This window comes from Phasianus colchicus, chromosome 1 (genome assembly GCF_987193195.1).
Source record: "Phasianus colchicus chromosome 1, bPhaCol1.hap1.1, whole genome shotgun sequence".
Taxonomy (NCBI): domain Eukaryota; kingdom Metazoa; phylum Chordata; class Aves; order Galliformes; family Phasianidae; genus Phasianus; species Phasianus colchicus.
Genome location: NC_143436.1, coordinates 87,098,942 through 87,122,646, shown reverse-complemented (window position 1 = coordinate 87,122,646; position 23,705 = coordinate 87,098,942). Strand labels below are relative to the sequence as shown.

The following is a 23,705-nucleotide window of genomic DNA, read 5'->3' as shown; positions in this document are numbered from 1 at the left end:
GCAGATAATGTTTTATCTTTCCATGTTGACAACAAATGGATATGCTTGTACGGAGAAATTAAGAAGGAAAAAAAAAAAAGCCCTACAGCTTGCTAGTATTTACTTAAAAACTTGAAAATTAATAGTATCATGAGAGAAAAAAACAAACAGGGAATGAAGTAGTTTTGTAGGGTTCATAGATAGTTCCTGTATTCATTTTCACAGTATAATACATGCTTTATTCTACCGTGCTATAGATCTAAATTACACATGTTTTTTGAAAATGTTCTGCTATGCTAGCTTACAATTAGGAAGGCTGAACTTGAGGTTATAGACAATTTTTAGGAAGAGAAAGTAAGATCCTGAGAAGCTGTGAATTTCTTAACAGGAAAATTAGCAATATACCTCATGTTTTCATTAGGAGAGGCAGTCATGAATCATGTCAGGGGATGCAGATAAAGAGAGACTGTGTCTTGGACTTAGCTATGGTTTCTTGAAGTGTTATCTTCTTCCCAAACACCTGGTGTTACCTCCCTACTCAGAGCATGACTTGTTCTTGGTGGTACATACCAGTTGAGAGAAAAATAAAGTAATAAGCCTCTATAAGTAATATAAATACAGAAATAAATTTAAACAAAATTATTTAATTCTAAAATGACATATACCCTAAGTGCACAGCCAAAATTAGTTTCCTGTGGAAATCTTAAAAAAATTAGCTTTGTCAAGGTTTAAGCATTTAGAAACTGTAATTCCATTTTTGATTCTTCTTTATTCAGACAAAAGGATATTTAAACTTCTTTGTGTTCAGAATTCTGTTAGTAGTGTGCCTTTGCACAGAGATGAGATGTTGAATATCCTCTGTCCCTTAAGTGAATTATGAGAAAAGATGAGGGGCTAGATGCTCATCAATGTGTAATTGGAACTCTTCAGGAATTTTTCTAGCTGTTTTAGAATAGTGATACCCAGACTTGTTCACATGAGACGTCCATGCAGCCTGTTAGACAGTGGACGATGAGAAAAAGATGAGAAAAGAGAAAGCAATAAAGATGCTCAAGGTAGAGCTATTATTTAAGCAAATTTCTCTTTTCTGTAATTTTGCAGAGTATGAGGTTGTGTCAACTGAAAATGGAGCGACTGATGGTGAAAAGGAGAAGTCAATTATCACTACAAATCAAACTCATTCTACTGTGGAAAACCTAAAACCTGACACAAGGTAATTAAATAAGAATATTTTCAAAGTTAATTCAACTAATCTAGACTGTCAGCTATCTGCTACGTCGAATGAAAATGTGTTATATGTATAAATGTAAGAACAGTTACTTCAAATAATATATATACATATAATGTATTGGAGCAAATTGGTTTTAATCCTGCTCTGATAGGAAAAGGTATGCTTATATATTGCTTTCTTTTAACAGATAAGATAGTTCTGAGGAACGTTTAGGAAATTTCTGATAAAATATGTATGGTCTGAGGAGAAGGGGAAAAAACACAACCAAAAGTAGTGTGGAAATCTTAAAAATTTAGCTTCTTAGTTTGTCCTGTGTTTCTGTTGTTCATTTATTGCATTGTAAGGTTAGTGAATGACAAGTGTATTTTCCTGTAATATCGTTTGACTATGGTAATCATATTTTCTCATCACAAATAGACTCCCCTTTTCTATTACTATCATTATATTTGTAATACAGCACAAAATTCTTTGCAGAACCCATCACAAACCTTAACTTTTAGGCAACATGGATTAATTTGTCACACTGGTTTTAGCTCACCTACTTGTGACCGGCAGCTTCCAGAAGGAGGAATAAGGAGCTGTTGCAGAAAGTGAAAAGGAAAGGAAGTGGAAAAGAAAGGCCAAGCAAAACCAAACAATAAATAAATAGATTAAAAAAAAAAAAAAAAAAAAGAAAAAATCCAACAAGAACAAAACTTTGCTGAGAAACTCCAAAACTCAAAAAATGGTTAGAATGCTGATAATTGCAATTTCCTCTGTTATTTCCTAAGGGAAATTATTCTGTTATTTCCTGAAGTCACACTGCTTGCCAAAGGGTGAATTGCCAATATGTTGTTCTGTCATTTATGTTAGCAACACATCTGGTGCAGGAGACCAAGCCATGGTTTCCTCCATTTCATCAACTGTGGAGTCTCAGATGAGACAAAGCAAAAGATCTCTGGAGCTGAAGAAAGACAGTGGGCACTGCTGTTTGTGCTTTCACATCTATTTTAATCTCTGCTTTGGAATGAGGCAGTTGCATTCTTGAAAACTATCTTTAGACAACTGTTTTGGTTTGGTTTTTTTTCAGAAAGGATATGCAAGATGGAGGCAGGCAGAATCAGCTAGAACTCTTGGAAAGGTCATAAGGAGGACAGGAGCTGTGGGAAATAGATAAGCTGGTTTATTTAACTTTAATTTGTAACAATTCTGTCAGTACCTATGAGAAACTTGGGGCTTGGGGCTTGAGGAGCAAGAGCAGAGCAGAGACCATGGAGACCAGCTGTCTTTTGTAGTCTTTTGTCTTTCGTTAAAACAAGTTTAATATGAGATCAGCACCAACTGGCAGAAGATGTCTTAGGATAAAAAGGGTACCTTCACCCTGATGAGGTGACGGCTATAATCCCCACTCCCACTCTAAAAAGCAAAAGGCAGCAAGTATTTCTGGATTCAGGAAGCCATCGTCTGAAATTGAAAATATTTTATGTGAATTGCAGTACTGCATGTTCCTTCGGTCCCACAGGATTTCATGGAGGTGAAGTCGTCAGTGCAGTTCTGTTTGATTAAATTCCAGTTTCAAAATGTGTGTTCCCTAATTTTGAAGACTCAAAAGGACACGAAGTTATTACTGTTGCTGTTTGAATCCAGGCTTGTTGGCACATTAAGTTCAGGAAAAGTAAGAAAGTCATTGAAGATGATTGGCATGTAGACAGTGTCATTGTTGCAAAGAAAAACATATGTCCACACCAAAGGTTTCCTATCTGTCAGGAGCTGATTGCTCACTGATTATGTAAATGGCCTGGTGGGTAAAGGCAATTGAAAATAGAAGGGAGAGACACACAGTGAAACACAGCTGAATAAAGTAATTAACAGAGTCCCTGAAATGTCTGCAATTTCATCAAGTAATACATTAAATCCAGGAAGTGGATTTTTCCATAACTAGCTTTAAAAGAAAGAGCTGTAGAAGGGGTGGAGCTGGAAAAGAAACTTGGAGGAGAAAAAGAAATCCGTCTTGCAAAGGACCAACATTTACAAAACTACCAACAAGTATATGGAAAGAGATGCTCAGTAGCATAAAGTGAATTAGCTAGGAAAGAACCTCTTGGCCCTGAAACTCTTTGGAGAAGCTGACGAGCTGAATTTGAGATTCTAGTTTTTCCAACTTTCCTGAAGCCATCAGTGATGCTGTGTGAATCCCATATGCTGCTCTGAAGATTCAGTGCCTCCAGAGCTGAGGAAAGTTCAAGATTGATCCAATCTGGGCAGATCTAAATTGAGAGTTGCCAAAAGGAGTAAGAATGACTGTGAATGTTGAATCTCAGTCTCTGTGAGTAAATTTTAACCAGAAACTTCCTATGGCAGCAGAATTACAGTTCAAGTCTGTGATTCTCCAGATGTTTAGTCTTGAGGAGCTTTACACGACAAAGATGGTCTGCAGCCTCCCTTGTCCTGTTGAGGTAAAACAGATAGGATATGCTAATGCCTGGCCAGAAGCTAAAGAATTAATTGCCAACATCCAGGAGGAGCAAAGTAACATGAACAAATCCTCAGTGCAAAAGGGATTCACAGAGCAGGCAGCTGTGAAAAACTGAGTGTATCTGTGCCTGACAGATCGTGGTGTTCCTTTTTTCTGTTGCATTCTTCTTTCAAGTAGATCATGCTGCTACACCTCTGGAAAGCTCTGCAGTAAGCCAGGCACCGTTCTTGAGAAAGACAGCTTTTACAGATGAGGAGATAATGGCCAGACCTGAACTATTTAAGAAATTTGGACTGTGTTAGGAAGACAGTTGCAATGAGAGACTGTCAGTCTCTCTTGAAAAATTGCTTGTGCGGTTGCAGCTGTCAGTAACTATAAAGTGGAAGTTAAACAGGATACAAATTTCTCTGAAAAGGAGGATTATTATAATGGCCATTTACCTGAAAAGTGACTAGATCCAGAAAAAATAGTTTTACCAAAAGAGAAATGGAGCTCTGATTATTAGTGCAGTTATCAGCTACTTGTTTTTTAGACATTCATACCATCTTAATATGGAAGTGAAAATGAATCTTCATAGACATACAGCAACTTATGAGGGCTACTTCTAAATAAATGAAGTTTCTGGCAGTTTGTTATATTTCCTGTTTGTCTTATAACATGTATGCCAACCTTATTCCTTCTTGATCACAACACATCTGGACTTGAGAGTAGAAATTAAAATCTGTCAGGACAAAATGTGAGGACATATACCCTTTAAATAAACTTGAGGCATAGTCATTTGCTTCCCACACAAGTGCTTGTTAAAAAAAAAAGACTTCTACAAACTGCTGTACAGTTTGATTTCCTTGGAGCATTAAGATTCCTGCACCTTTTTCCAGAAAAAAGGGAACTTTATATCTATTCCATTCTCTCTTAGTAAAGCATGCCTGGCAGTGGCATTTATTTAAAGAGTTTTCCTTATAGGACAAGTATGTCTTTTTCACCTGGAGATTTGCCAAACACAATGCTTGAGGTATTTCACTATCACATCTAAGAAAGCTGCTGTTCGTCTTAGCAACCTGGAAAGTATTAATTGTGATTTACATTATTTGGTTGGTCAGAGTTCTTGAAACTGCCACTCCTCCTGGCATTAAGCTGTTATCTGGCTCCAGATACTCTGGATCTAGATTTCTATTTAGTTTCATCAATTATTTTGCTTTGAAATATCTCAAAACATGTTGTACAGCTATGTAATGCAAGCTAAAGGACTATGGATAATTCTTACACAGAGATTTACTATGGAATCATAAAATCATAGAATGGTTTGGTTGGAAGAGACGTTTAAGTTCACCTAGTTCCAACCCCCTGCTATAAGCAGGGACACCTCCCCCTAGACCAGGGTGCTCAAAGCCCCATCCAGCCTGGCCTTGAATGCTTCCAGGGCAGGGGCATCCACAGCCTCACTGGGCAACCTGCTCCAGTGTCTCGCCACCCTCACAGTAAAGAACTTCTTCCTAATACCTAGTCTAAATCTACCCTCTTCCGGTTTAAAACCATTTATCCTTGTCATGTTCCTACCTGCCATTATCATAAGTCCCTCTCCAGCTTTCCTGCAGGTCCACTTCATCTAATTGTGCTCGAAGAGGAAATCTTTCTCTTATTCTACAAATGTCTTCTGCTTAAGAATTTCTGTTATAGATGTGCTTCTGTGAGTTAATAATCAAATATACAACTTTATACTGAAGTTAGATTTTATTATCTTTCACATTATTTTCCAGAATTTTAGAATAGATCCAGGTCACATTTCAGTCAGCCCTCTGTTCATTGTCACACACATCACACCAAATTTTCTGCAGCTTTTACTATCTTTATCCTTCAATTAGTCCTTCTCATTAAACAAAGCAAAATAGCTCAACACCATTCATCCTCCTTTCTTATAGTTCATTCAAGCAGTGAGTATCTGTGAGCTTGTTTGTGAACCTCTGAGCAACGTCATGTAGCTTTTAAGTTGGCTCTGTAATGAAAAGAGGCCTGGATCAGATAGACCTTCAGACCTCCATTCCAACCTGAATTATTGTATGATTTTTTCTTATGTGAGTAATTTCTGATCTTGTTAATCTTAACTTTGCTCATATTCTTTAATGCAGGCTGAGATATTTTTGTATGTTAAGGCAAATATCATTTATTTCTTAGCAAAGAAAAAAAAGAGAGAAAAGAATGTTCTAGTATGAACTATGTTGTCAGCTTAATATTTGCCCTCCAAATGGAAAATTTGCAGATTTTTGAGAAGTGCACCATCTATTCTACTTGGAAAACATCCAAAGCCAAACCACAAGATTTATCATTTTGGTCAAAACAATTTCAGTCTATTTTCCAAGCAGTCATTTGAGGAGACCTGTAACATTCCATCTAACTTTTCATACAGATCTCATATATTTGAGTTTGTTTACAAGACTGCCCCTGCTGGAACTCTTATTTTCACCTGCATACCCTGAAGCCCATCTTTGTGCTTTTTGTCTGTTCTTAGTTTTACATTGCCCTTAAATAAAGGAAGTACTGCAGTAATTTCTCCTATGATAATAGTCAAGCAAGATCTGCCAAGTGAGCATCTAGCAAAGTAAGCTAATTATTGTTTTTTCAGTGTTTCCTTAATTGAGATGTTTGCTTGTAATCAGCCTAGAAAGACCTGACGTAGAAATGGGCTTAGTATGATTTTTGATTCCTTCATTTTGTCTCATGCGTAGTAACGTTCATCTCCATCCTCTCCATCATTAAGATCAGCTTCACTTTTTAATAGATCTTTCCTAACTCAAAATATTAAAAACAGATGTTGGGGTTTTTGTTTGGGTTTTGGTTGGTTTGGTTGTTTTTTGTTTTGTTTTGTTTTTCTTCCAGTTTTACTTTCTCATTTCCAAAGGAATTTTGCCTTTATTTTTTTTTAATAGTTTTCTAACTGCTTAAAATTGATCTAATTTTTCTAGCTCTCCACATCATCTGATCTGGTTTCATTTTTACTTTCTGGTTTCTGCTGGTTCTCCTGCCAAAATATGTCATTTTTGTTTATCTTTGCCCTATCTTGAAATATTTTTATTTAAGTTAAGGGTATATTTTCTCTTTCATTCTGATGGTGTGTTTAAGGGCAGCTAGGTTCATAGAATATGTCAGTAGTGTCCAGGAAACTTTGCAGCACTAATTACTATACAAGCTTTCAAAAAAGAGTCTGAATATTGTTGAAAACAAGTTCTCATGCATGTTTGTATTGGCAGTAATTAGAAGGTAATAAAGGAAAATATGAAGACTGCAGTTCTGCTGTGTTAGTCAGAGATGTGCCAAAGTTACCCTGGGGAAATTCAGATAGTCATTAAAATAGGGGGTGTGTCCCCTCAGTCTGTTGGTGAATGATTTTATTCCAAAAAATATTATTAATTAAAAAAAAAGGCTGTGATGCTTGCATTCCACAGGAAAAGGTCCTGATCTTTTCCCTGGTTAAGTAGTTTGATAATTTCAAATATACTTTTCTCCTTTTGAAGTACATTTGGAGGGGTCTTTTTGGACTTTTGGTTTAGATTGTATCCCTAGGTAAAGTATGTTTCCAACCATAAGGTTTCTTGAGGAATATAAATAGCAGGGAATGTAAACGCAGGAGAAAAAAAAAAAAAACTAATAAAAATAAACACACATAGGAACACCAACAAATAAAAAAAAAGAGAGAGAGAAATTCAAAACCATGAAGTAAACTGTGTAGGATATATATAGGATATATTGGTTCTTTTTGGTTTTTTTTTCATGTTTAAAGGTATGAAACAAAAAAGAGAATGTCCTAATTTATGCAAAGGTCATGCTGAGTATGTTTTCATACCTCTACTGAACAGTAGAATCGTAGAATGTTTTAAGTTAGAAGGGATCCTATATATCATCTGATTCCAGCCCCCCCCCTGCAGTGGGCAGAGACACCTCCCACTCAATCAGGTTTGCCCAAAGCCCCATCCAGCCAGGCCTTGAACACTTCCAGGGATGACCACTTCTCTGGGCAACCTGATACAGTGCCACACCATCCTCATGTTTAAGAATTTCTTCTTATTATTAATCTCAATCTAAACAATGAATTTAAATTGTAACCCTTTGTCCTGTCACTAAACTATCTCATAACAAATCCCTCCCCAAGTTTTTCCCCTTGAAATATTGGAATGCCTCCACATTGGAAGGTCTCCATTATAATACTGAAAGGCCTCTGTATTAAGGTCTGCACAAAGCCTTCTCTTCTCTGGGTTAAATAATCCCAACTGGAAGCCAGAACCTTTTTGAAAGTTTATAGTATATCCATACCACCTGCTCATGTCATTATCATTATCTAGGTGGTATTGCACTTAGTCAAAATGTGCTAACCACATAGAAGAGAAAAATTTCATGATGCATATAGATAAGTTTTTGTTAACAGCAAGGGTCAAAAGATGAGAACTACAGTGAAACCTGCAATGCTGTTAGGATAGGAATATGACGGTAACAGGGAAAAAAAAAATGAACAAACATAAGAAAAAGCCCTTTTTGTGCTATTTATCACAAAACTGATATTTTTTTAACTAAATTTCTGTTGATGTCACAGTCACTTGTAAGCACTTCTCTTTTCTCTTGGCCCTTCTCCTAGCCTGGTTAAGAGAGAGACTCCTCAAACAAGCTAAGCATCATTTGCTTAAGGAAATGTTTCCTGCTGTTAACCTAGTTTTGTTTGTTATGTGTGATGACACAGCAATTCCAGTGCATTCTCCAGAGAAAAAGAAGCTCAGTACATTGAAACAGTCCTGCATGATTGTTATTTAACCACAGGCACCTCACAGCCTGTTGACCTTATATCCCAGGACTGTACTTGACTTCTCCAGTCCTCAGCATTATGATGAAAACCTTTCTTCAGATGTTCTCTGTTCTGCAGTCTTCCATCTTCTCCTTTTGCATGATTTGAAAAATGCACTAACAGTTACATCTGCCAAGGTTCCATGTGGAATAGTGATTTCCTATGGTGGAAAAATGTGCTCTGCACAGTAATTACCGTTGAGTCAAGTCCATTTAATCTGTACAATGACTTTTATTGTCTTATGCAGTTTGGAAGGATTTGGGAGGCCTAGTCCTCCCCCAAGTGTGTAAGACATCAGTCTTAAAGAGGTTTGAGGTGTGAGAGATTCTAGACTGCTACATATATTGGGTAGCAGAATATTTGGCATCATGGGTGCACAGATATAAAGATGGAATAAAGGCTGCAGTTTCTCATGAATATCAAATCTAGCTATGATGTAGGCATGGGATAATCATTATACAGCTTTCCTATTTGCCTTTCTTAACTTTGCCCTACATACTTTCTTGAACCTCTAAGCAATTCTCCCCACACTTGTAGCTTGTGCTGAAATGCATAAGATTGCAGCAAGTAAGCACCCGTATTTTTACATATTTTTATATTCATAGAATCTTAGAATAGCTTAGTTTGGAAGGGACATGAAAAATTGTCTAGTTCCAATCCTTCTGCCATGGGCAGGGATGTCTCCCACTAGATTGGACAGACAAGAGCCCCATTCAACCTGGCCTTGAGCATTTCCAGGAATGAGGCATCCACAGCTTTTCTGGGCTGTCAATTCCAGTGCCACACTACCCTGTGAGCTAATAATTTCTTCCTAATGTCTAATCTGGATCTACCCTCTCTTAGTTCAAAACCATTACCCCTTTTCCTATCAGTACATCCCTGATAATGAGTCCCTCTCCAACTTTTCAGATCTTCCACCTGATGTGCAAAAAGGGAGATTTCATTTGGTTTTCTATGAAGAGGGCCACACCATGACTTTAAAATTGCTGTCAGATCTGTAAACTCTATCACACCATAAGCTCAATCCCAATTCTGGGATTCTCATTTTGTTATGTTTTTAGTCTATTAGGGCCACTAGTCTATTAGGCCCTTTGTGTCCTGTGCATCTCTCTAGCTGATAAAAAAAATGTTATATATTAAAAGAGGTTCACTATGCAAGCACCCAGAGCATATGAAAAATATTTGTAACTGACATGCACAGGGTAGATTATTGCTTCTAACTCAAGGGGAAGGCATGAGGAGGGTGCTTTTGACTGGTGTTGACATGCTTCTGATCACAGTTCTTTGGCACAGTGAGAAATTCCTTGGTGCTGCCAGCCTGCAGCCCGGAGAGGGAAGATCATAGCCATGTCTAGTCTCCACTCTTGTAACCCTCTTTTCTGCCTTATCTGGCTGGTGTCTTCTGTACATCATTTTTAGTATTGCGGCTAACTTTGAATCACTGTTTACCCACAGCGTCTCACTGAATGTCGGCTGAGTTGCTGAGTTAGCATTTGGTTGGTTCCCAGCCTAGCTATGTGGAAGAGAAATCATGAGATAACTGCAGTATAGACTGGTGTTTCGAGGTGATGCTATGAAAATATAAGGTGACATTGCACAATATGTTCCTATTATTTCCTGTATTTGCTGTTAACATATACTTAAGTGACTGGATCCTCACCTTGCATTTCAACAATGGGCTCATCTGTTGGTGGTGGTGAGACTGGGAGATATTGCATTGGATTTGTGTTCTTATGAATTAAAAATGTGCAAATATATAGCAGTGTGCTTTACTCAATCTCTCCTTATCAGATTGTTTCTGATCTCACTTAAACTGCTCCTTTTACCAGAACTGAAATTGCACATGCAAGAGGAGACTTAAACCAGTGGTGCATTAAATCAAACATTAATAATGTTTGTGCAAAGAATTATGGAAAGGGTTGGTAAAATACATGTTCAGAGAGGCTTTGAACAATTAGGGCAAAGAACACCTCAGTGTTTTCAAAGCAAGAAACAACGCCCTTGTGTTCCTCTCTGAGAAATGAATAGCACCAAGGTGTATGTTGGCAGATTGCTTGCTCCAGAATCTGAGAAAACGGTTGGTTTGCAAAATTTTAATTCAGATGTGTTTTTTTTATTCTTCAGTTACGAATTCCATGTGAAACCTAGGAACCCCCTTGGTGAAGGTCCGAGTAGCAATGTTGTGGCTTTCAGTACTGAATCAGGTACGGACTTCCAAAGGTTTGACTGTAATTTTATTATCCATGGTTATGAACCAACTTTAATCCATTTCTTTGAGATATAAGAAAGGTTCTCTTACTTCATTTTGTGAGCTTGATCTTGCTCTTTCTGATCTCCAGATTGGCTTTTTACTGCTCACCATTAGTAATGGCTAGAAGGTGAGGGCATAAGATGGCCGTACTAAGGAGAAAAAGGCAGGAACACAGAGATCTTCTGGTATTTCCTGTGAAGAAACAAACTTTAAAGAATGTTCAGTCTTTTAAGATCAGTTAAAAATACCAGTTCCTGGTATTTTTATACTTATCAAACTCATTCATATGTTCTAATGGGGACATAAAGTTTTTCTTTGGGCTACTGTGTTTATACACAACTTGCTACCTGTTCAAAATGCTGCTGTGTAATAAATAATGATATCTTAAGGCTGAAAAAATGATCAAGCAGTAATAGTTGGAACAGTTGGTGTCCCAGTATGTCTTCTTCCATCCTGTTTACTCTCTTGTGAAAACACTGAAGAGGTATACACAAGTCTGTTTTGAACACTGGCTCATTCTCAAGCTTAACTCCTGTCTGACTCAAAGGTGAGAATCAGAGATTGCCTTGTTTTCTGTATTTCAACTCCCAATAAGGCTAACTCCAGTAGACATTAAATAACACTGCACAAACTAGGTGTCGTCTTTTGTGTAAAAGTAGTTTCTGTTTGATAGTATTTAAGGACCATATAAATAAAAAAATGGGTTCAACCTCTTCGAAAGGACTTAATCTGTATTTTGAGCCAGGTGTAATAATATAATAGTCCTGGTCTAATGCTCACTGATGGATGAGAGTTTCAGTTGAGCAAGGGATTAGGCAGGGAGGAGCTCAGACTAAGCCACACGTATTTAAAACCATGAATACACTCCTTGTAGTCCTAGATTGTCAAAACTGAATTAATGTTTATGCCAGGTGCAGTTTTCACAAATGACAAGGCTTATGTTCTGTCTCCTATTTAGCTTGGCCAAATGAAGCATTACATTTTATTTTGTCTTAATTGCACACATCCATTTCTCACATTTTGGGCGATCATAGCCAAGCCTTGAGTGGCAAGTGTAACAGAAGTGTTGTTTTTTTTTATTTAAGTATAGGGACTGAAATTAAAAAAAGAAAGAAAGAAAGAAAAAGAAGTGCAGTAGAATTGAATTTTACAGGTTTAAATTCCTGTTTTCACTAGAACCTGGTTTGAACACAGAGTCCCATAAGTAAAATTTTTAAAAGCACATTGATGCTGTAGTTTCACACAGTGACGTTTAAATTCAATAAGAAAGTGAACTTTGCTTCCAAAACAATTTCTGTTTCACAGCATGCAGCCTATGTCAACAGTAGAAAATCACTTGATAATGCTTTTCCATTCGTATAATGGGAATGTTAATTTTACAGTGTCTGATTGAATGTTTGTTTTATTTCCACAGCGGACCCAAGAGTGAGTGAACCTATTTCAAGTAAGCCTTATATAAATTATTGTGTCTTCTGATCAGGAATTTTTTCAGAAATAGTGCAGTTTTAAGGGGGATGGTGGTGGTGGTGGTGGTCTGTACTGCACCAGTTAAATGAGCTATGGAATCAAATAGCTTTTGCACTTGAATTAATTCTTTCCACCCATATTCCTTGTCAGGACTGCATGCCAGGCTGCTTGTTTACCTGAGCAGAATGCAATCAGTGTGATGTGATGCTCCCATGGCAGCTGGGATGGCTTCAAACCAATGTACACAGATGAGCCAAAGATGGCCTCATATTTTCTCAGTTTTGTCATTAAATCAAAGGAAAGACTCTTCAAAATGAATAAGCTATTTCACACTTTTTAAGTGACTTAACAGAACTTGGAGGATACTATTTATCTGCCATTATGTTTTTTAAAAAATTTCTGCTTCTGAAGGGCTGCTCCTCCTCCACTTACGCCACTTGTAAGATTTGCTGTCTTCAGCAAGAGGTGGACTGAGCTTTGAAGAACAACAATGATCCATTCATGCAAATTGAGCACTTTTTGCATTTGTAATGGACAACACTTTGACAAAACTGAAACCATTTATTTTCACGTGATTCATAACACTTTTATGTATTTTTTTCATCACACGTTTTGCTGCAAGTTGAACTTCCTATCTTGATTTCACATAGAAACAATGACTGCATCACATACATTGTAAATAATGTTTTGGCAACACAAGGAAGGACATTGTTCCTCTAATAAGTGAGAGCTCCCAACTGGCTTCTCTGACACAGAAAGCAGAAGCAGTTCACTGCATCAATCATAGCTAAGCACTCAGTGCTTCCTTGATATAGCTTTCATGCTCAAAATGCAGGTGACAGGTGATATTAGTATATTTCAAAATGTTTTCTGCTCCATCAAGGTTTCTATTTATTAGAATATATTTGTTATACATGATTTTATATAAACTGCCATGCCTTAGTATCTTTCTTCCTCTCATGCAGTGGGAAAGGATGCTATCTGGACTGAAATCCCATTCAATTCTGACACTTACTCAGAATGCAAAGGGAAACAATATGTGAAAAGGACCTGGTATAAGAAGTTTGTAGGTGTGCAGCTGTGTAATTCTTTAAGATACAAGATATACCTCAGCGATTCACTTACAGGTAAGAGATAAGTCAGTGTTGTTCCCATTATAAACTCTTCAAAAATACGAAGAACTAAGAGGCTTAACAAGATGGGCACCGTTGAAGTGTGATTAAGTATGATTAATGTAATTCCTAGACAGATTAATCATAAATGATAGTCTGCTTGTGTTCAGTAGTCATTGTTTGATACTGAGTTTTCAGACTCAAGTGTTACTTCTCCATGATCATCGTCTGATTTACAGCACCTGTTGGTATCCTGGGGGATCTTACAGAAAACTGATAAATAACACGTCTGACAGTCAATAGCTTATGCTATAATGGCACCAAATCTGTGTTTAAATCATAGCTTGGAACTGTTCTTAGTAGAGGATCAGGGCCTAATTTTAGATCAGGGTTAGAGCGCATTCATTCCCATTCCATTTCATAAACTTCTTGTTAATTTATTACTATGGGACTTACAACTACATTACTTCAACTCTAGTGGACAAATTTCTCTACCTGCTTTGACATTTTTGTTTTCATGTTGCCCATTTTTGATTTTGATCTCTTGTTGTCACCCTTCTTTTTCTTATGTTTTTCTTATGCTTTATTACTAACAGCAGCCTCCTGTCCTTAGTTTCTCAGGTTCTATTCAGTGTCCTACGATCATTAGCAAATGAGGTAGTTAAGACCTGAATCAAGTGACATGTCCTGTGTTTGAGCTGGGGAAGAAGTCTGTAGTATTGGTTTTCAGTTGATTGATAGCTAAAAGAACTTTGTATCTCATGGAGATTGCAAAAGGCATATCTGGAGATATTTTAACTCATAATCCTTTCAAAGTTCCTGGTTTCCTTCTGTATGAAATCTTTTCTTGACATCTCCATTATGATGGCTTTAGTATAGCATCCGGAGCACAAAGAATGTAAAAAAAACCATATATGGGTAATGTGTCAGGGTGTAAGTTTGACAGACAGTATGTCCATCACATTGGAATTAGATAACTAGGAGAGACTGATTGAATCATCTTCCATAACCTAACGCTGCCCCATCTTTGAGCTCAGCAACTCGCAACAGCATGGCTCAGTGGTCTCTGTGTGTGGTAACAGGGAGTGAAAAGGGAAACAGGGACCGTAAGACAGCCTGTGCCAAAGTAGCATTAAGCTGCCATCACTGTTTCCCCATGAGTAGACAAAGAAGGAAAGCCCAGTCGTTAATACTAAGTACAATACCTCATGCGTAAGTAATACCTTGGCAATTATGTGAATAAAAAGATGATTTTGAACAGAGGTATCATTCATTCAGCTGTTGCTGCACTAACCAGCTATGATCGAATGACAGAAGCTGGCAATGAGGCGTAGTGTATCACACAACCAGCCAGTAGAGGAAACGGCAGTGCTAATTTAGCAGGACTATGCTGTAGCTCTAAATCAAAGGAATTAACACTGCAATGAAAGCTACTTCAATCTTAGAATAAAAGTGTAATATGCCAGGAGCCCATTTTCCTATTTTTGTTAGATTGGTTTTGTTCTTGCTGGAAGGATGGCGATTTAACTTGGCTGGGGAAAGATCATGACAGCCACATTGTATTCATTATACTTGCTAAGCTTGGTTCTTGTACTTGAATTCTTAGGAACAGTGCTGACCACTTGTTGCAATATTTGAAGGAACTGAAATGTTTATGTAGGAGGAAAGCTGCTCTGTGATTTTTTCCCCACCAGTCTCCTAAGTGAGGCTGTCATGGCATGGACCTCCATATTACAGAGGGATAATTTCCAATCTGAAGCCAAATTCTGTTCTGCATTTTACTGTCATACCCTGTCCCATCATGTTCCCAAGCCCAGCAGAAGTGTATCTGCTAGCACTGCCAGCTCTGCAGTGTTCCAGGAGCAAAAGGTCTTTATTATGCTGAAAGTATCTCCTAAAGCTTTGCTGTTGAAGCAGCAAAACGATCTTGAAATTTGGGTGTATTGTGGACACCATTGCATAAGGCCACCAAAAACTGAACCTCTGCATGCTTGTTTTTAGTATGAATTTATACTTCCGTTGTTGCAGAAGTCACAATGTGTAGAATAAAAATAGTATTTAATTTTCTTAAGAGTATCACAAGGGAGCTCTGAGAAAAACTTTATGCCAGAATTACTATCCCCAAAAGAGAAAGACAAATCTAGTAGTCTTTTGTTAGCAAAATGTTTAAAGTGTGTTCCTTTATGGAGGAATTGGACTGTACGAATTTAATTGATAGTCACCAAGAATGCTGCTGAGTGATGTATAGCAGTTGTTTGAATTGTGCATAAGTTATAATGTGGACTAGAAGACCGTGTGTATCTGAAAGTTACTGTTCTTTTGTTAGCCATAAGGTATCTGCTTTATTCTGTCCCTAGTGAAAAAAAGCTGATCCATGTTACACATGCCAGGACTGTTCTATAAAGCAGCATCTACTGCTGACCTCATTTAACAGTCCTCCAGAGCAGTCACAGTAAACATTCCAGAAAATCAGGCCACCTAAAAAAAAGCATTTATTGGGTAGAAAAAGATAAATTCTACGTGTGATGTTCAACAACCATGGAAAGAAAAGGCAAAACAAGAAAAACAGCCATGCAGTTTTGGGCAGCCTGAGTGTTCTGAACTTCAGATCAAAAATTTACCAAGAAGAACTCCCACTGACCAATTCTTGCATGGAAAAAAATATGCTTGCAGCCAAAGCTAGACAGTAATAAATTATTTTCTAAACCTAGACCGTCAAGTGGAGGTGAGAATTTTTGGCAAAGTATTGATCAGACCACAGACTACAGAAACACGAGAAAGAGTGAATTTATTGGTAGGCTGCTAGTTTATTAATTGAACTTCAGGGAGTAGTGTGAGCTACCTCACCACCTGTCACACAGCCAGGTGGGCACAGATTCAGGGCCACAGGAGACCCAACATCTAATGAGCAACTGGACATTGTGCTTAGCTTATACCCAAGCACTAAGCCTTAGTTGTCACCTTTCCTTTCAAAGTCACAGCCTGAGGCTGGATGTGTCATGAAATGCTGTGAAAGGTCAGATAAAATGCTGATCTTATCTGAAGATGTTTCCTGTCTAGGCCTTGGAGGTGAAGACAACATGTTTTCTTCCATCTTTTGAACAGAACTTTGCAAATCTTCTTGCAAATCTTATCAATAAGTAAAAACCTCTGTCAAAACTCCTTCACTGGGAGTCCTCAATAGGTTAAGGACAGCCTGTAATGTCAGCACACACTGTTTGGTACTTATGATCTTACTTTCTGCTCAGTCACAGTCAAGGGTCCTGTTAAACAGCCCTGCAAGGAACTATATGGGCCCATTTCACTTTCTGAATAAGTAGTTACTACACCAGGGTCATACATTAGTTAAGGGATATCACTTGCACGTACAAGCTGTAAAGTTTTAGAACAGGGTTTGCATGTGTCATGAGGTGGGCTGTAAAGACTTCCTCAAATATTCTCAGGACTTCCCAACAGAGAACCAAACCTGCCCTCTATTAACATTGCTAGCAAAACTTACCTCATTTTTTTATACAATCAGAATGAGGTTCTAGGTAGTAACAGAATTTTGCTTACTGTATGAAAGTTAAGGAGGGGAAAAATACATCCAGGCATGGATTTTGGCAGAGTGGGGTGCTGCTGTCAACAGCCATGAGTGCTGCGCTTGCACTACACACTTAACGCTCTAATTACAGCAGCAGATCCTGAGAGGTAAAGAATGGTTGCATTTGCTTTGGCTTCCCTGCAGAGCTAAGAGTATCGATCTCTGGTGGGTGGCTTCAGCCTTCACTAAACGGGATTTGAATTTTCAACCTTGCTGCTTATTTCCTTTTAGGAAAATTCTATAACATAGGAGACCAGAGGGGCCATGGAGAAGATCACTGCCAATTTGTAGACTCGTTCTTAGATGGAAGGACGGGACAGCAAGACGATCTACCAGTCAAAGACGGTAATTCCTTAAGAATGTCACTGTAGCAGTCCTTGGCAATTCCTTTGTTTGTTTCTTTTTCTTGCCAGTGAATTGAGGGCCCACTGCCAGGGTGGGCAATGAACAAGGGCTGTCGGCTCTGCAGGCAGAGGAGATGAGAAATTGCTGAAGATGAAAATTGTGGTTAAAAAACATTACATGAGCCAGCAGCGTGCTCTTGCAGCCTAGAAGGCCAACTGTATCCTGAGCTGCATGGCAGGGGAGGGGATTGTCCCTGTCTCCTCTCTCCTCATGAGACCCTAGCTGGAGTACTGCATCCAGGTCTGGGGCCCCAGGCACAAGAAAGATGTGGGGTTGTTAGAGTGTGTACTGAGGAGGGCCACAAAGATGATCAGAGGGCTGGAGCACCTCTCCTGCAAAGACAGGGCTTGTTCAGTCTGGGGAAGAGAATGCTTTGGGAAGGCCTCATTGTGACCTTCTAGTACTTAAAAGGAGCAGCAGGAGGGAAATCAACTTTTTACCTAGGGTAGGACAAGGGGGAATAGTTTTAAACTAAAAGAGCAGAGATATGGATTAGATGTCATAGGGAAATTTTTCATTGAGACTGTGGTGAGGCCGTGGCACAGGCTGCCCTGAGAAGCTGCGGGTGCTCCATCCCTGGAGGCATTCAAGGCCAGGCTGGATGGGACAGCCTGAGCTGGTGGGTGGCAGCCCTGCCTACAGCAGGGAGGTTGGAACTGTGTGGACTTTAAGGCTGCTTCCAACCCAAGTTGTTCTGTGATTCGATCATTCTAAGATGAGCCATGACTTACTTAATAAAGACCATTATGGCTCAGGTTCTGTGAGGTAGTAAACAGCCTCCCTCCTGTTTAAAACATTCCAACAGGTTATTCACATTTGGTATTGCATATTTAAACCCAACTGCAATTTTCAGTTTGCATAGCGGCATGAAGCGTTATGCTGAAACTAGCAAGGTTAATGTTAGGTGCTGTAAATCATCACTTGAGCATCAAACAGCTCTGTTTAGTGCTAACGAGAAACTAAAAAGTTATAACTGGAAAATATAATTCATGCTGCAGTAATTCTGAATACACTAATTCAAGGTGGGTGCCCAAAACGCTGGTCTGGTCTAAGGGGACGGGGTGTGGATGTCCTACAGACAGCCGTGACTGCTCTGCCTATTTTTTCACGTTCCCCAGGCTCAAGTGTAAGCAGGTTCTGTCAGCTGAGCCTCCGCCTTGCTTGTTTGCAGCATTACCACTGCAGTGCGTTCCACCCTCTTGTAAGAACATCATCTGTATTAATACAGGTGTGAGTGCCGAATGAGTAATGGAGTATTTGGATGAGAAAAAAAGTCGGAATAGTTTTCAATATGGTATTGCTGTGTTGACCAGACCTTCACGTATGTAGTGTTTTGTTTGTAAAACGTCTTGCCAAAAGGCATGAATGCATTGTGGTAGGTGTAGGTTAGGGTTAGGGTTAGGCTTTACTTCTTCCTCAGTGTTCCACACTTGTAAAGGAGTTTTGTTTGAATAAGGAATTGTCTGAATCCAGTTCAGCATGGTCAGGACAGCTGCCTTCTCAAGGCAGAATCTCAGATTCACTTATTAAAAAAATATATATAAATGTGAAATAAAAAGCTGCCTACCTTGTAAGCTTATGAGAAACGTAAAGCCAATTTGTTTCCAGCTACTGGATTTAGCTGGCTAGATTCATAAGCTGCATTCATTTTTAGCTTGAAAACCTAAACAAATACAAGTACAATCCACCAACGAAAAAGAAACTGAAAGACCAATCTGCAGTTTGTATTTCTAGTACATGACAGGAACAGAAGAAAGAGCAGGCATATGTTGCTGCTCTCTTCCTCTCTGGTTGTGGCAAGACAATTCAAACCAGAGTTAATGGTGTGTATTTTGACCTGAAATGCAGGAAAGGAATGATGGCTGTGGCACATTGTTAGCCATTAATGGGATGATATGCAAGCTCCATGGGGAACTCAGAAGGTATTTTCTAATGGCTTCCTGCAAACAAACTCCGTTCTCTGTTCTAGGATTTTTCAGGGCAGTTCGTCAGGAACCTGTCAAGTTTGGAAAAATAGGTGGGGAGACTCACATCAACTACGTGCGCTGGTACGAGTGCGGAACATCAATTCCTGGGAAATGGTAGATGTCATGGGGACCTGGTGAAGAGACCCAGCACCAAGCACCCTTGCGAATGCCCCAAGCAAGCTCAAAGATGGGAATGTATGGTATGCCTGTCACTTACACAAGTTTGCTGGCGTGTAAGATTTATGCAAGTCTAATGCCAATACTGCATTAATTGTGTAATAGCGTAGGCTGCTTACTGTAGTTATCCAGTTTTACAAATTTGTCTTTAGATTGAAAAAAAAAAACACAGGCTAGGGACACGGTGTAGGATAATGTATAGGGAAGCTGGCTCCCTATTCTTGAGGTATGGTTTCTAAGGTATTTTAAGAGATACGGTGTGTATATTATTTATCACAATGTTGTAATAAATGTTTAAGGCACAGTTATGGTAAAAGTTGGTCATGGAATGCAGTATGTGTTAGTTTTTAAATATTCACTGGTCTTGTAACGTAAGTGCCATAAGCTATCTGCCCAGGTAAATCTGCCGTGTTTCCCCCATCATAAATTATAGAAAAGTCCCCACAGGTTTTAATAACCAGGAAACTTGAAGTGCTTTCTCCTTACACGTACGAACAGCCCATACTCCTGCCCGAACACTGAGTTTTATTGTGTGTGAATCTTTGAATGATAGAGTTTGTGGTTTTTTCCATATTTGTTTCCAACTGCAAGTTTCACCTCCAGCAAAACCTTCAGTATGGTCAGCCCGTGGCTATGGAGTTAGAAGTGCTGCAGAGGTTAGTGAGGCAGTGGTTTTTGTTCCTCTAATGAAAGCAGGCAGGTACACGTGTATGTGGAGAAACATGAAACTGGTCTCCGTTGCTGTGGCGTACCATAAAAGTGCTGTTTTCAAAGACTGAGTGGTTCAGAAATGAGATGTATGTACGCTGCAGGAGGGTTTGGGACAATAAGTGAAATGGGAAAAATAAGCGGTCATAATGGCGTCATCAGTCAGATTTGGTTTATTAAGAATGAATGCTTTAAAACATTGCTCATGGGGGAAAAAGGGGAAATAGTGATAACTGAACTTTTAAAACTGCTTTACGGCAATTAAAACCTCTCCCAAAGCTACTTGTTGTACTGCTTGAACATTTATGAACTAAATAAAGAGATGTAGGTTTTTTTTAAAAAAAAGGTGTTATTCATTACATTACTAATGTATTGAAAAATATGAACAGGACACCCAGATATATATATAGTAGAAATAGTCATTTATAGAAAATGCCTTATAAAGTACATTGCAGGTACACTGTACTCCTAATAAAATATTTTTTAATCAAGTGTTTCTCCTATTGTTTTACATGCAAGCAAGTGCTAGTTTCTGTGCCAATGGCTGTGGCAGAAGGGGGTCCTGTGGAAGAGGCCCCTGTTGAATAGTTGGGTGACCACCTGATGTGTTAGGGCTGAGGAGCAAGCAGCAGCACTGACATTCCACGGCTTCCTGATGTATGTGTGCCTGATTAGGAGAGCAGTGACACTTAGGGATGTGGAACGTAGAAATTTTTTCAGCTCCTGCTTTATTTCCTAATTTGTCTTGATGAGAGTTCAAGCAACGTGCTGCTCCATTTCGTGGCTTTATTCCCTCCTCTCAGTTTTATGTATTCCTAGAATCCATAAGACGGAAAATATTAACTAAGAGAATGTTTTGCCCTTTGCTGTTTATATGGTTTATTGAATTCTTTTACAGATTTCAATCTGCTTTTTCTTGGCTCAGCACTGAGTCACTGGGATCACACTCAGATTTTTCAGGGTGGCAAAGGACCAGTCTTAAGTTGTTCCCCTTTAACAATTCTTTATTAAAATATGGCTTCATCTTTTAAGTAATGAACGCGTTCTCCTTCTCCCCTTGTTTAAGTATTTTTAATTATTTAAGGGGTTAGTTCTAAGATTCTATATGTTAGCTTTAGCTGTATTTGGGAAAAGTTACCTGACAATTAGCAACAGCAAACAGTGCAAAACCATCTGTATGCATGGTGGCTGCAAGAGCTTTACAATGGGTTTGAAAGGGAAGATAACAAGGAGTGGAACAGCACAGCTGAGTTACAGGGACAAGGTGCTTGTGGGGGGCCTAACCCTGCTGCACACTTGAAACCTTATGATGATGAAGGCAATAGGAAAACTAATGGTAAATACTTCATAGGAATTAAGGATTTATCCTCCAGGAAGATGACAAGACCAGCTGCCCATCTGAAGTGTCTCGACACCAACACACACAGCTTGGGAAATAAAGAGGAGGAGTTGGAAGCCACCGTGCTACTGTAAAAACCATGACATAGTTGCTGTCACCAAAACCCAGTGGGATGATTCTCATGTCTGATGGCTAAAAGCTGCTGAGAAGGAACTGATGAGGAAATAGGGGAGAAAGTGCTGCCCTCTACATCAATGGAGGAATAGTGTGTGAACAGCTGTCCCTTACGAATGACCACAAGCAAGTGGAAAGCCTGTGGGTGACAGTTAGAGACAGAAGTAACAAACGGAGACTTGTGGTTTGGGGGTTCTTACCTGATTAAGGGGAGCCTGGTGGTGAAGCATTCCTCCTCCAGCTACAGGAGACTTGTGGTTTGGGGGTTCTTACCTGATTAAGGGGAGCCTGGTGGTGAAGCATTCCTCCTCCAGCTACAGGAGGCATCGTGTTTGCAGGCTGCCACCCTGTTGGGAGACTGCAACCACCCTGACCTCTGCTGGGAACGTAGCACAGTGAGCTGTGAGTGATCCACAATGCTCCTGGAATGTATCAAGGATAACTTCCTGAGCTGCGTAATAGCCCAACCAGGGGGGATGCAATGCTGGACCTGCTACTCACCAACATGAATGAACTGACTGGTGACATCAGGACTGAAGGCTGCAGGGGCTGTAGTGACCATACAATGGTGGAGTTCACACTCTTAAGGGATATTGGACAGGCAAAGGGTAAAATCAGGAAGCATGATTTTAGGAAAGCCAAATTCCAGCTCTTCAGGTAATTAGTCAACAAAACCCTCTGGGAATCCATCAAGGACAAGGGAGTAGAGCAGAACCGGCAGAATCTTAAAGAAATTTTCCTTGGTGCACAAGAGTTCTCCCTCCCCAAGTGTAAGAAGTCAGGAAAGGAAGGCAAAAGAATGGCATGTCTGAACCAGGACCTGCTGGACAAACTGAAGAGCAAGAAGAAAATGTACAGGCAGTCCACAGGTACCCTGGGTGGAGAGTAGAGGTGCTGCTGGGCTGTGTAGGGATGGGGTCAGGAAAGACAAAACCCAAATGGAACTGGACTTGGCAAGGGGCACAAAGAAAGGCTTCTGCAGGTACATCAAGTGGAAAAGGATATCCAGGAGTATGAACCCTCCTAGTGACACATAGAGGCAGGCTGGTGACAACAGACAAGGAGAAGGCTGAAGTATTCAAGATCTTTTTTTGCCTCAGCCTTCACTGGCACCTGCTCTACACCCAGCCTTGGAGCAGATGGTTTAGAAGTTGGGATCTTGGGGAGCAATCCCCTTCCCGCTGTAAGCAAAGATCAGGTTTTTGACCACCTGTGTTATCTGAATGTCACTAAGTTTATGGGTACCAATGAGATGCATTCCAGAGTCCTAAGGGAATTGACTGACAAAGTCACCAAGCCACTCTCAATGATATTTGAAAAGTCATGGTGGTCAGGTGAAGTTCCTGCTAACTGGAAAAATGGTAACATTGCATCCATTTTTAAGAAGAGTAGAAAGAATGACCCAGGGAACTACGAACCTGTCAGCCTCACCTCTGTTCAGGGGAATATGCTGGATCAGATCCTCCTGGTAGCTGTGCTAAGGTACATGGAAGAGAGCGAGGTGATATGAGATAACCAGCACCTCTCCTACGAGGAGAGGGTGAGAAAGCTGGGGCAGCCCAAAGAGAAGGCTCCTAGGTGACCTGAGAGCAGCCTTTCAGTATCTAAAAGGGGGCCGGCCTCGTAAGAAAGAAGACAACAGATTCTTTATCATTGTTTGCTGTAACAGAACAAGGGGAAGTGGTTTCAAATTGAAAGAAGGGAGATTTGGACTGTATACAAGGAAGAAGTTTTTTACAATAAAAAAAAGGGTCGTGAGGCATTGGCAGAGAGATTTCAGATGAAGCTGAACAGGGCTCCAAGCAACCTGATCCAGCTGTAGATATCCCTGTTCGTTACAGGGGAGTTAGACCAGATGACCTTTAAGGGACCCTTCCAATTCAAATGAGTCTGTGATTCTATGTCTTGGGAACAGTTCTCCATTTACACACCTAATGCCACGTGCCCACAAACGTGCGCACCGCTTATCATTACCCAGGTCTCTGTCTGCACACTGAGCATGGTGCACACTTGTTATGTAGTTTTCTTG

At 39.5% G+C, this 23,705-nt stretch overlaps 1 protein-coding gene across 23 annotated transcripts in view; it reads left to right on the top strand.

The window, feature by feature from the left end:
- The window catches only part of ABI3BP (ABI family member 3 binding protein), a 158,039-nt gene extending 137,409 nt beyond the window's left edge, over positions 1 to 20,630 (top strand). For 11 of the 23 annotated variants that reach the window (XM_090151467.1, XM_090151465.1, XM_090151460.1 and 8 more), the window contains 6 exons: positions 1,081 to 1,192; positions 10,618 to 10,697; positions 12,159 to 12,188; positions 13,177 to 13,338; positions 17,138 to 17,251; positions 19,281 to 20,629. In XM_090151467.1, the coding sequence (XP_090007593.1) occupies positions 1,081 to 1,192; positions 10,618 to 10,697; positions 12,159 to 12,188; positions 13,177 to 13,338; positions 17,138 to 17,251; positions 19,281 to 19,396 (614 nt within the window). In that variant the 3' untranslated portion in view covers positions 19,397 to 20,629. Of the gene's footprint in view, positions 1 to 1,080; positions 1,193 to 10,617; positions 10,698 to 12,158; positions 12,189 to 13,176; positions 13,339 to 17,137; positions 17,252 to 19,280 lie in introns of all 23 variants that reach the window. The other 12 variants (XM_090151507.1, XM_090151502.1, XM_090151477.1 and 9 more) reach the window with 5 other exon arrangements.
- The last annotated feature ends 3,075 nt before the right edge of the window (positions 20,631 to 23,705 follow it).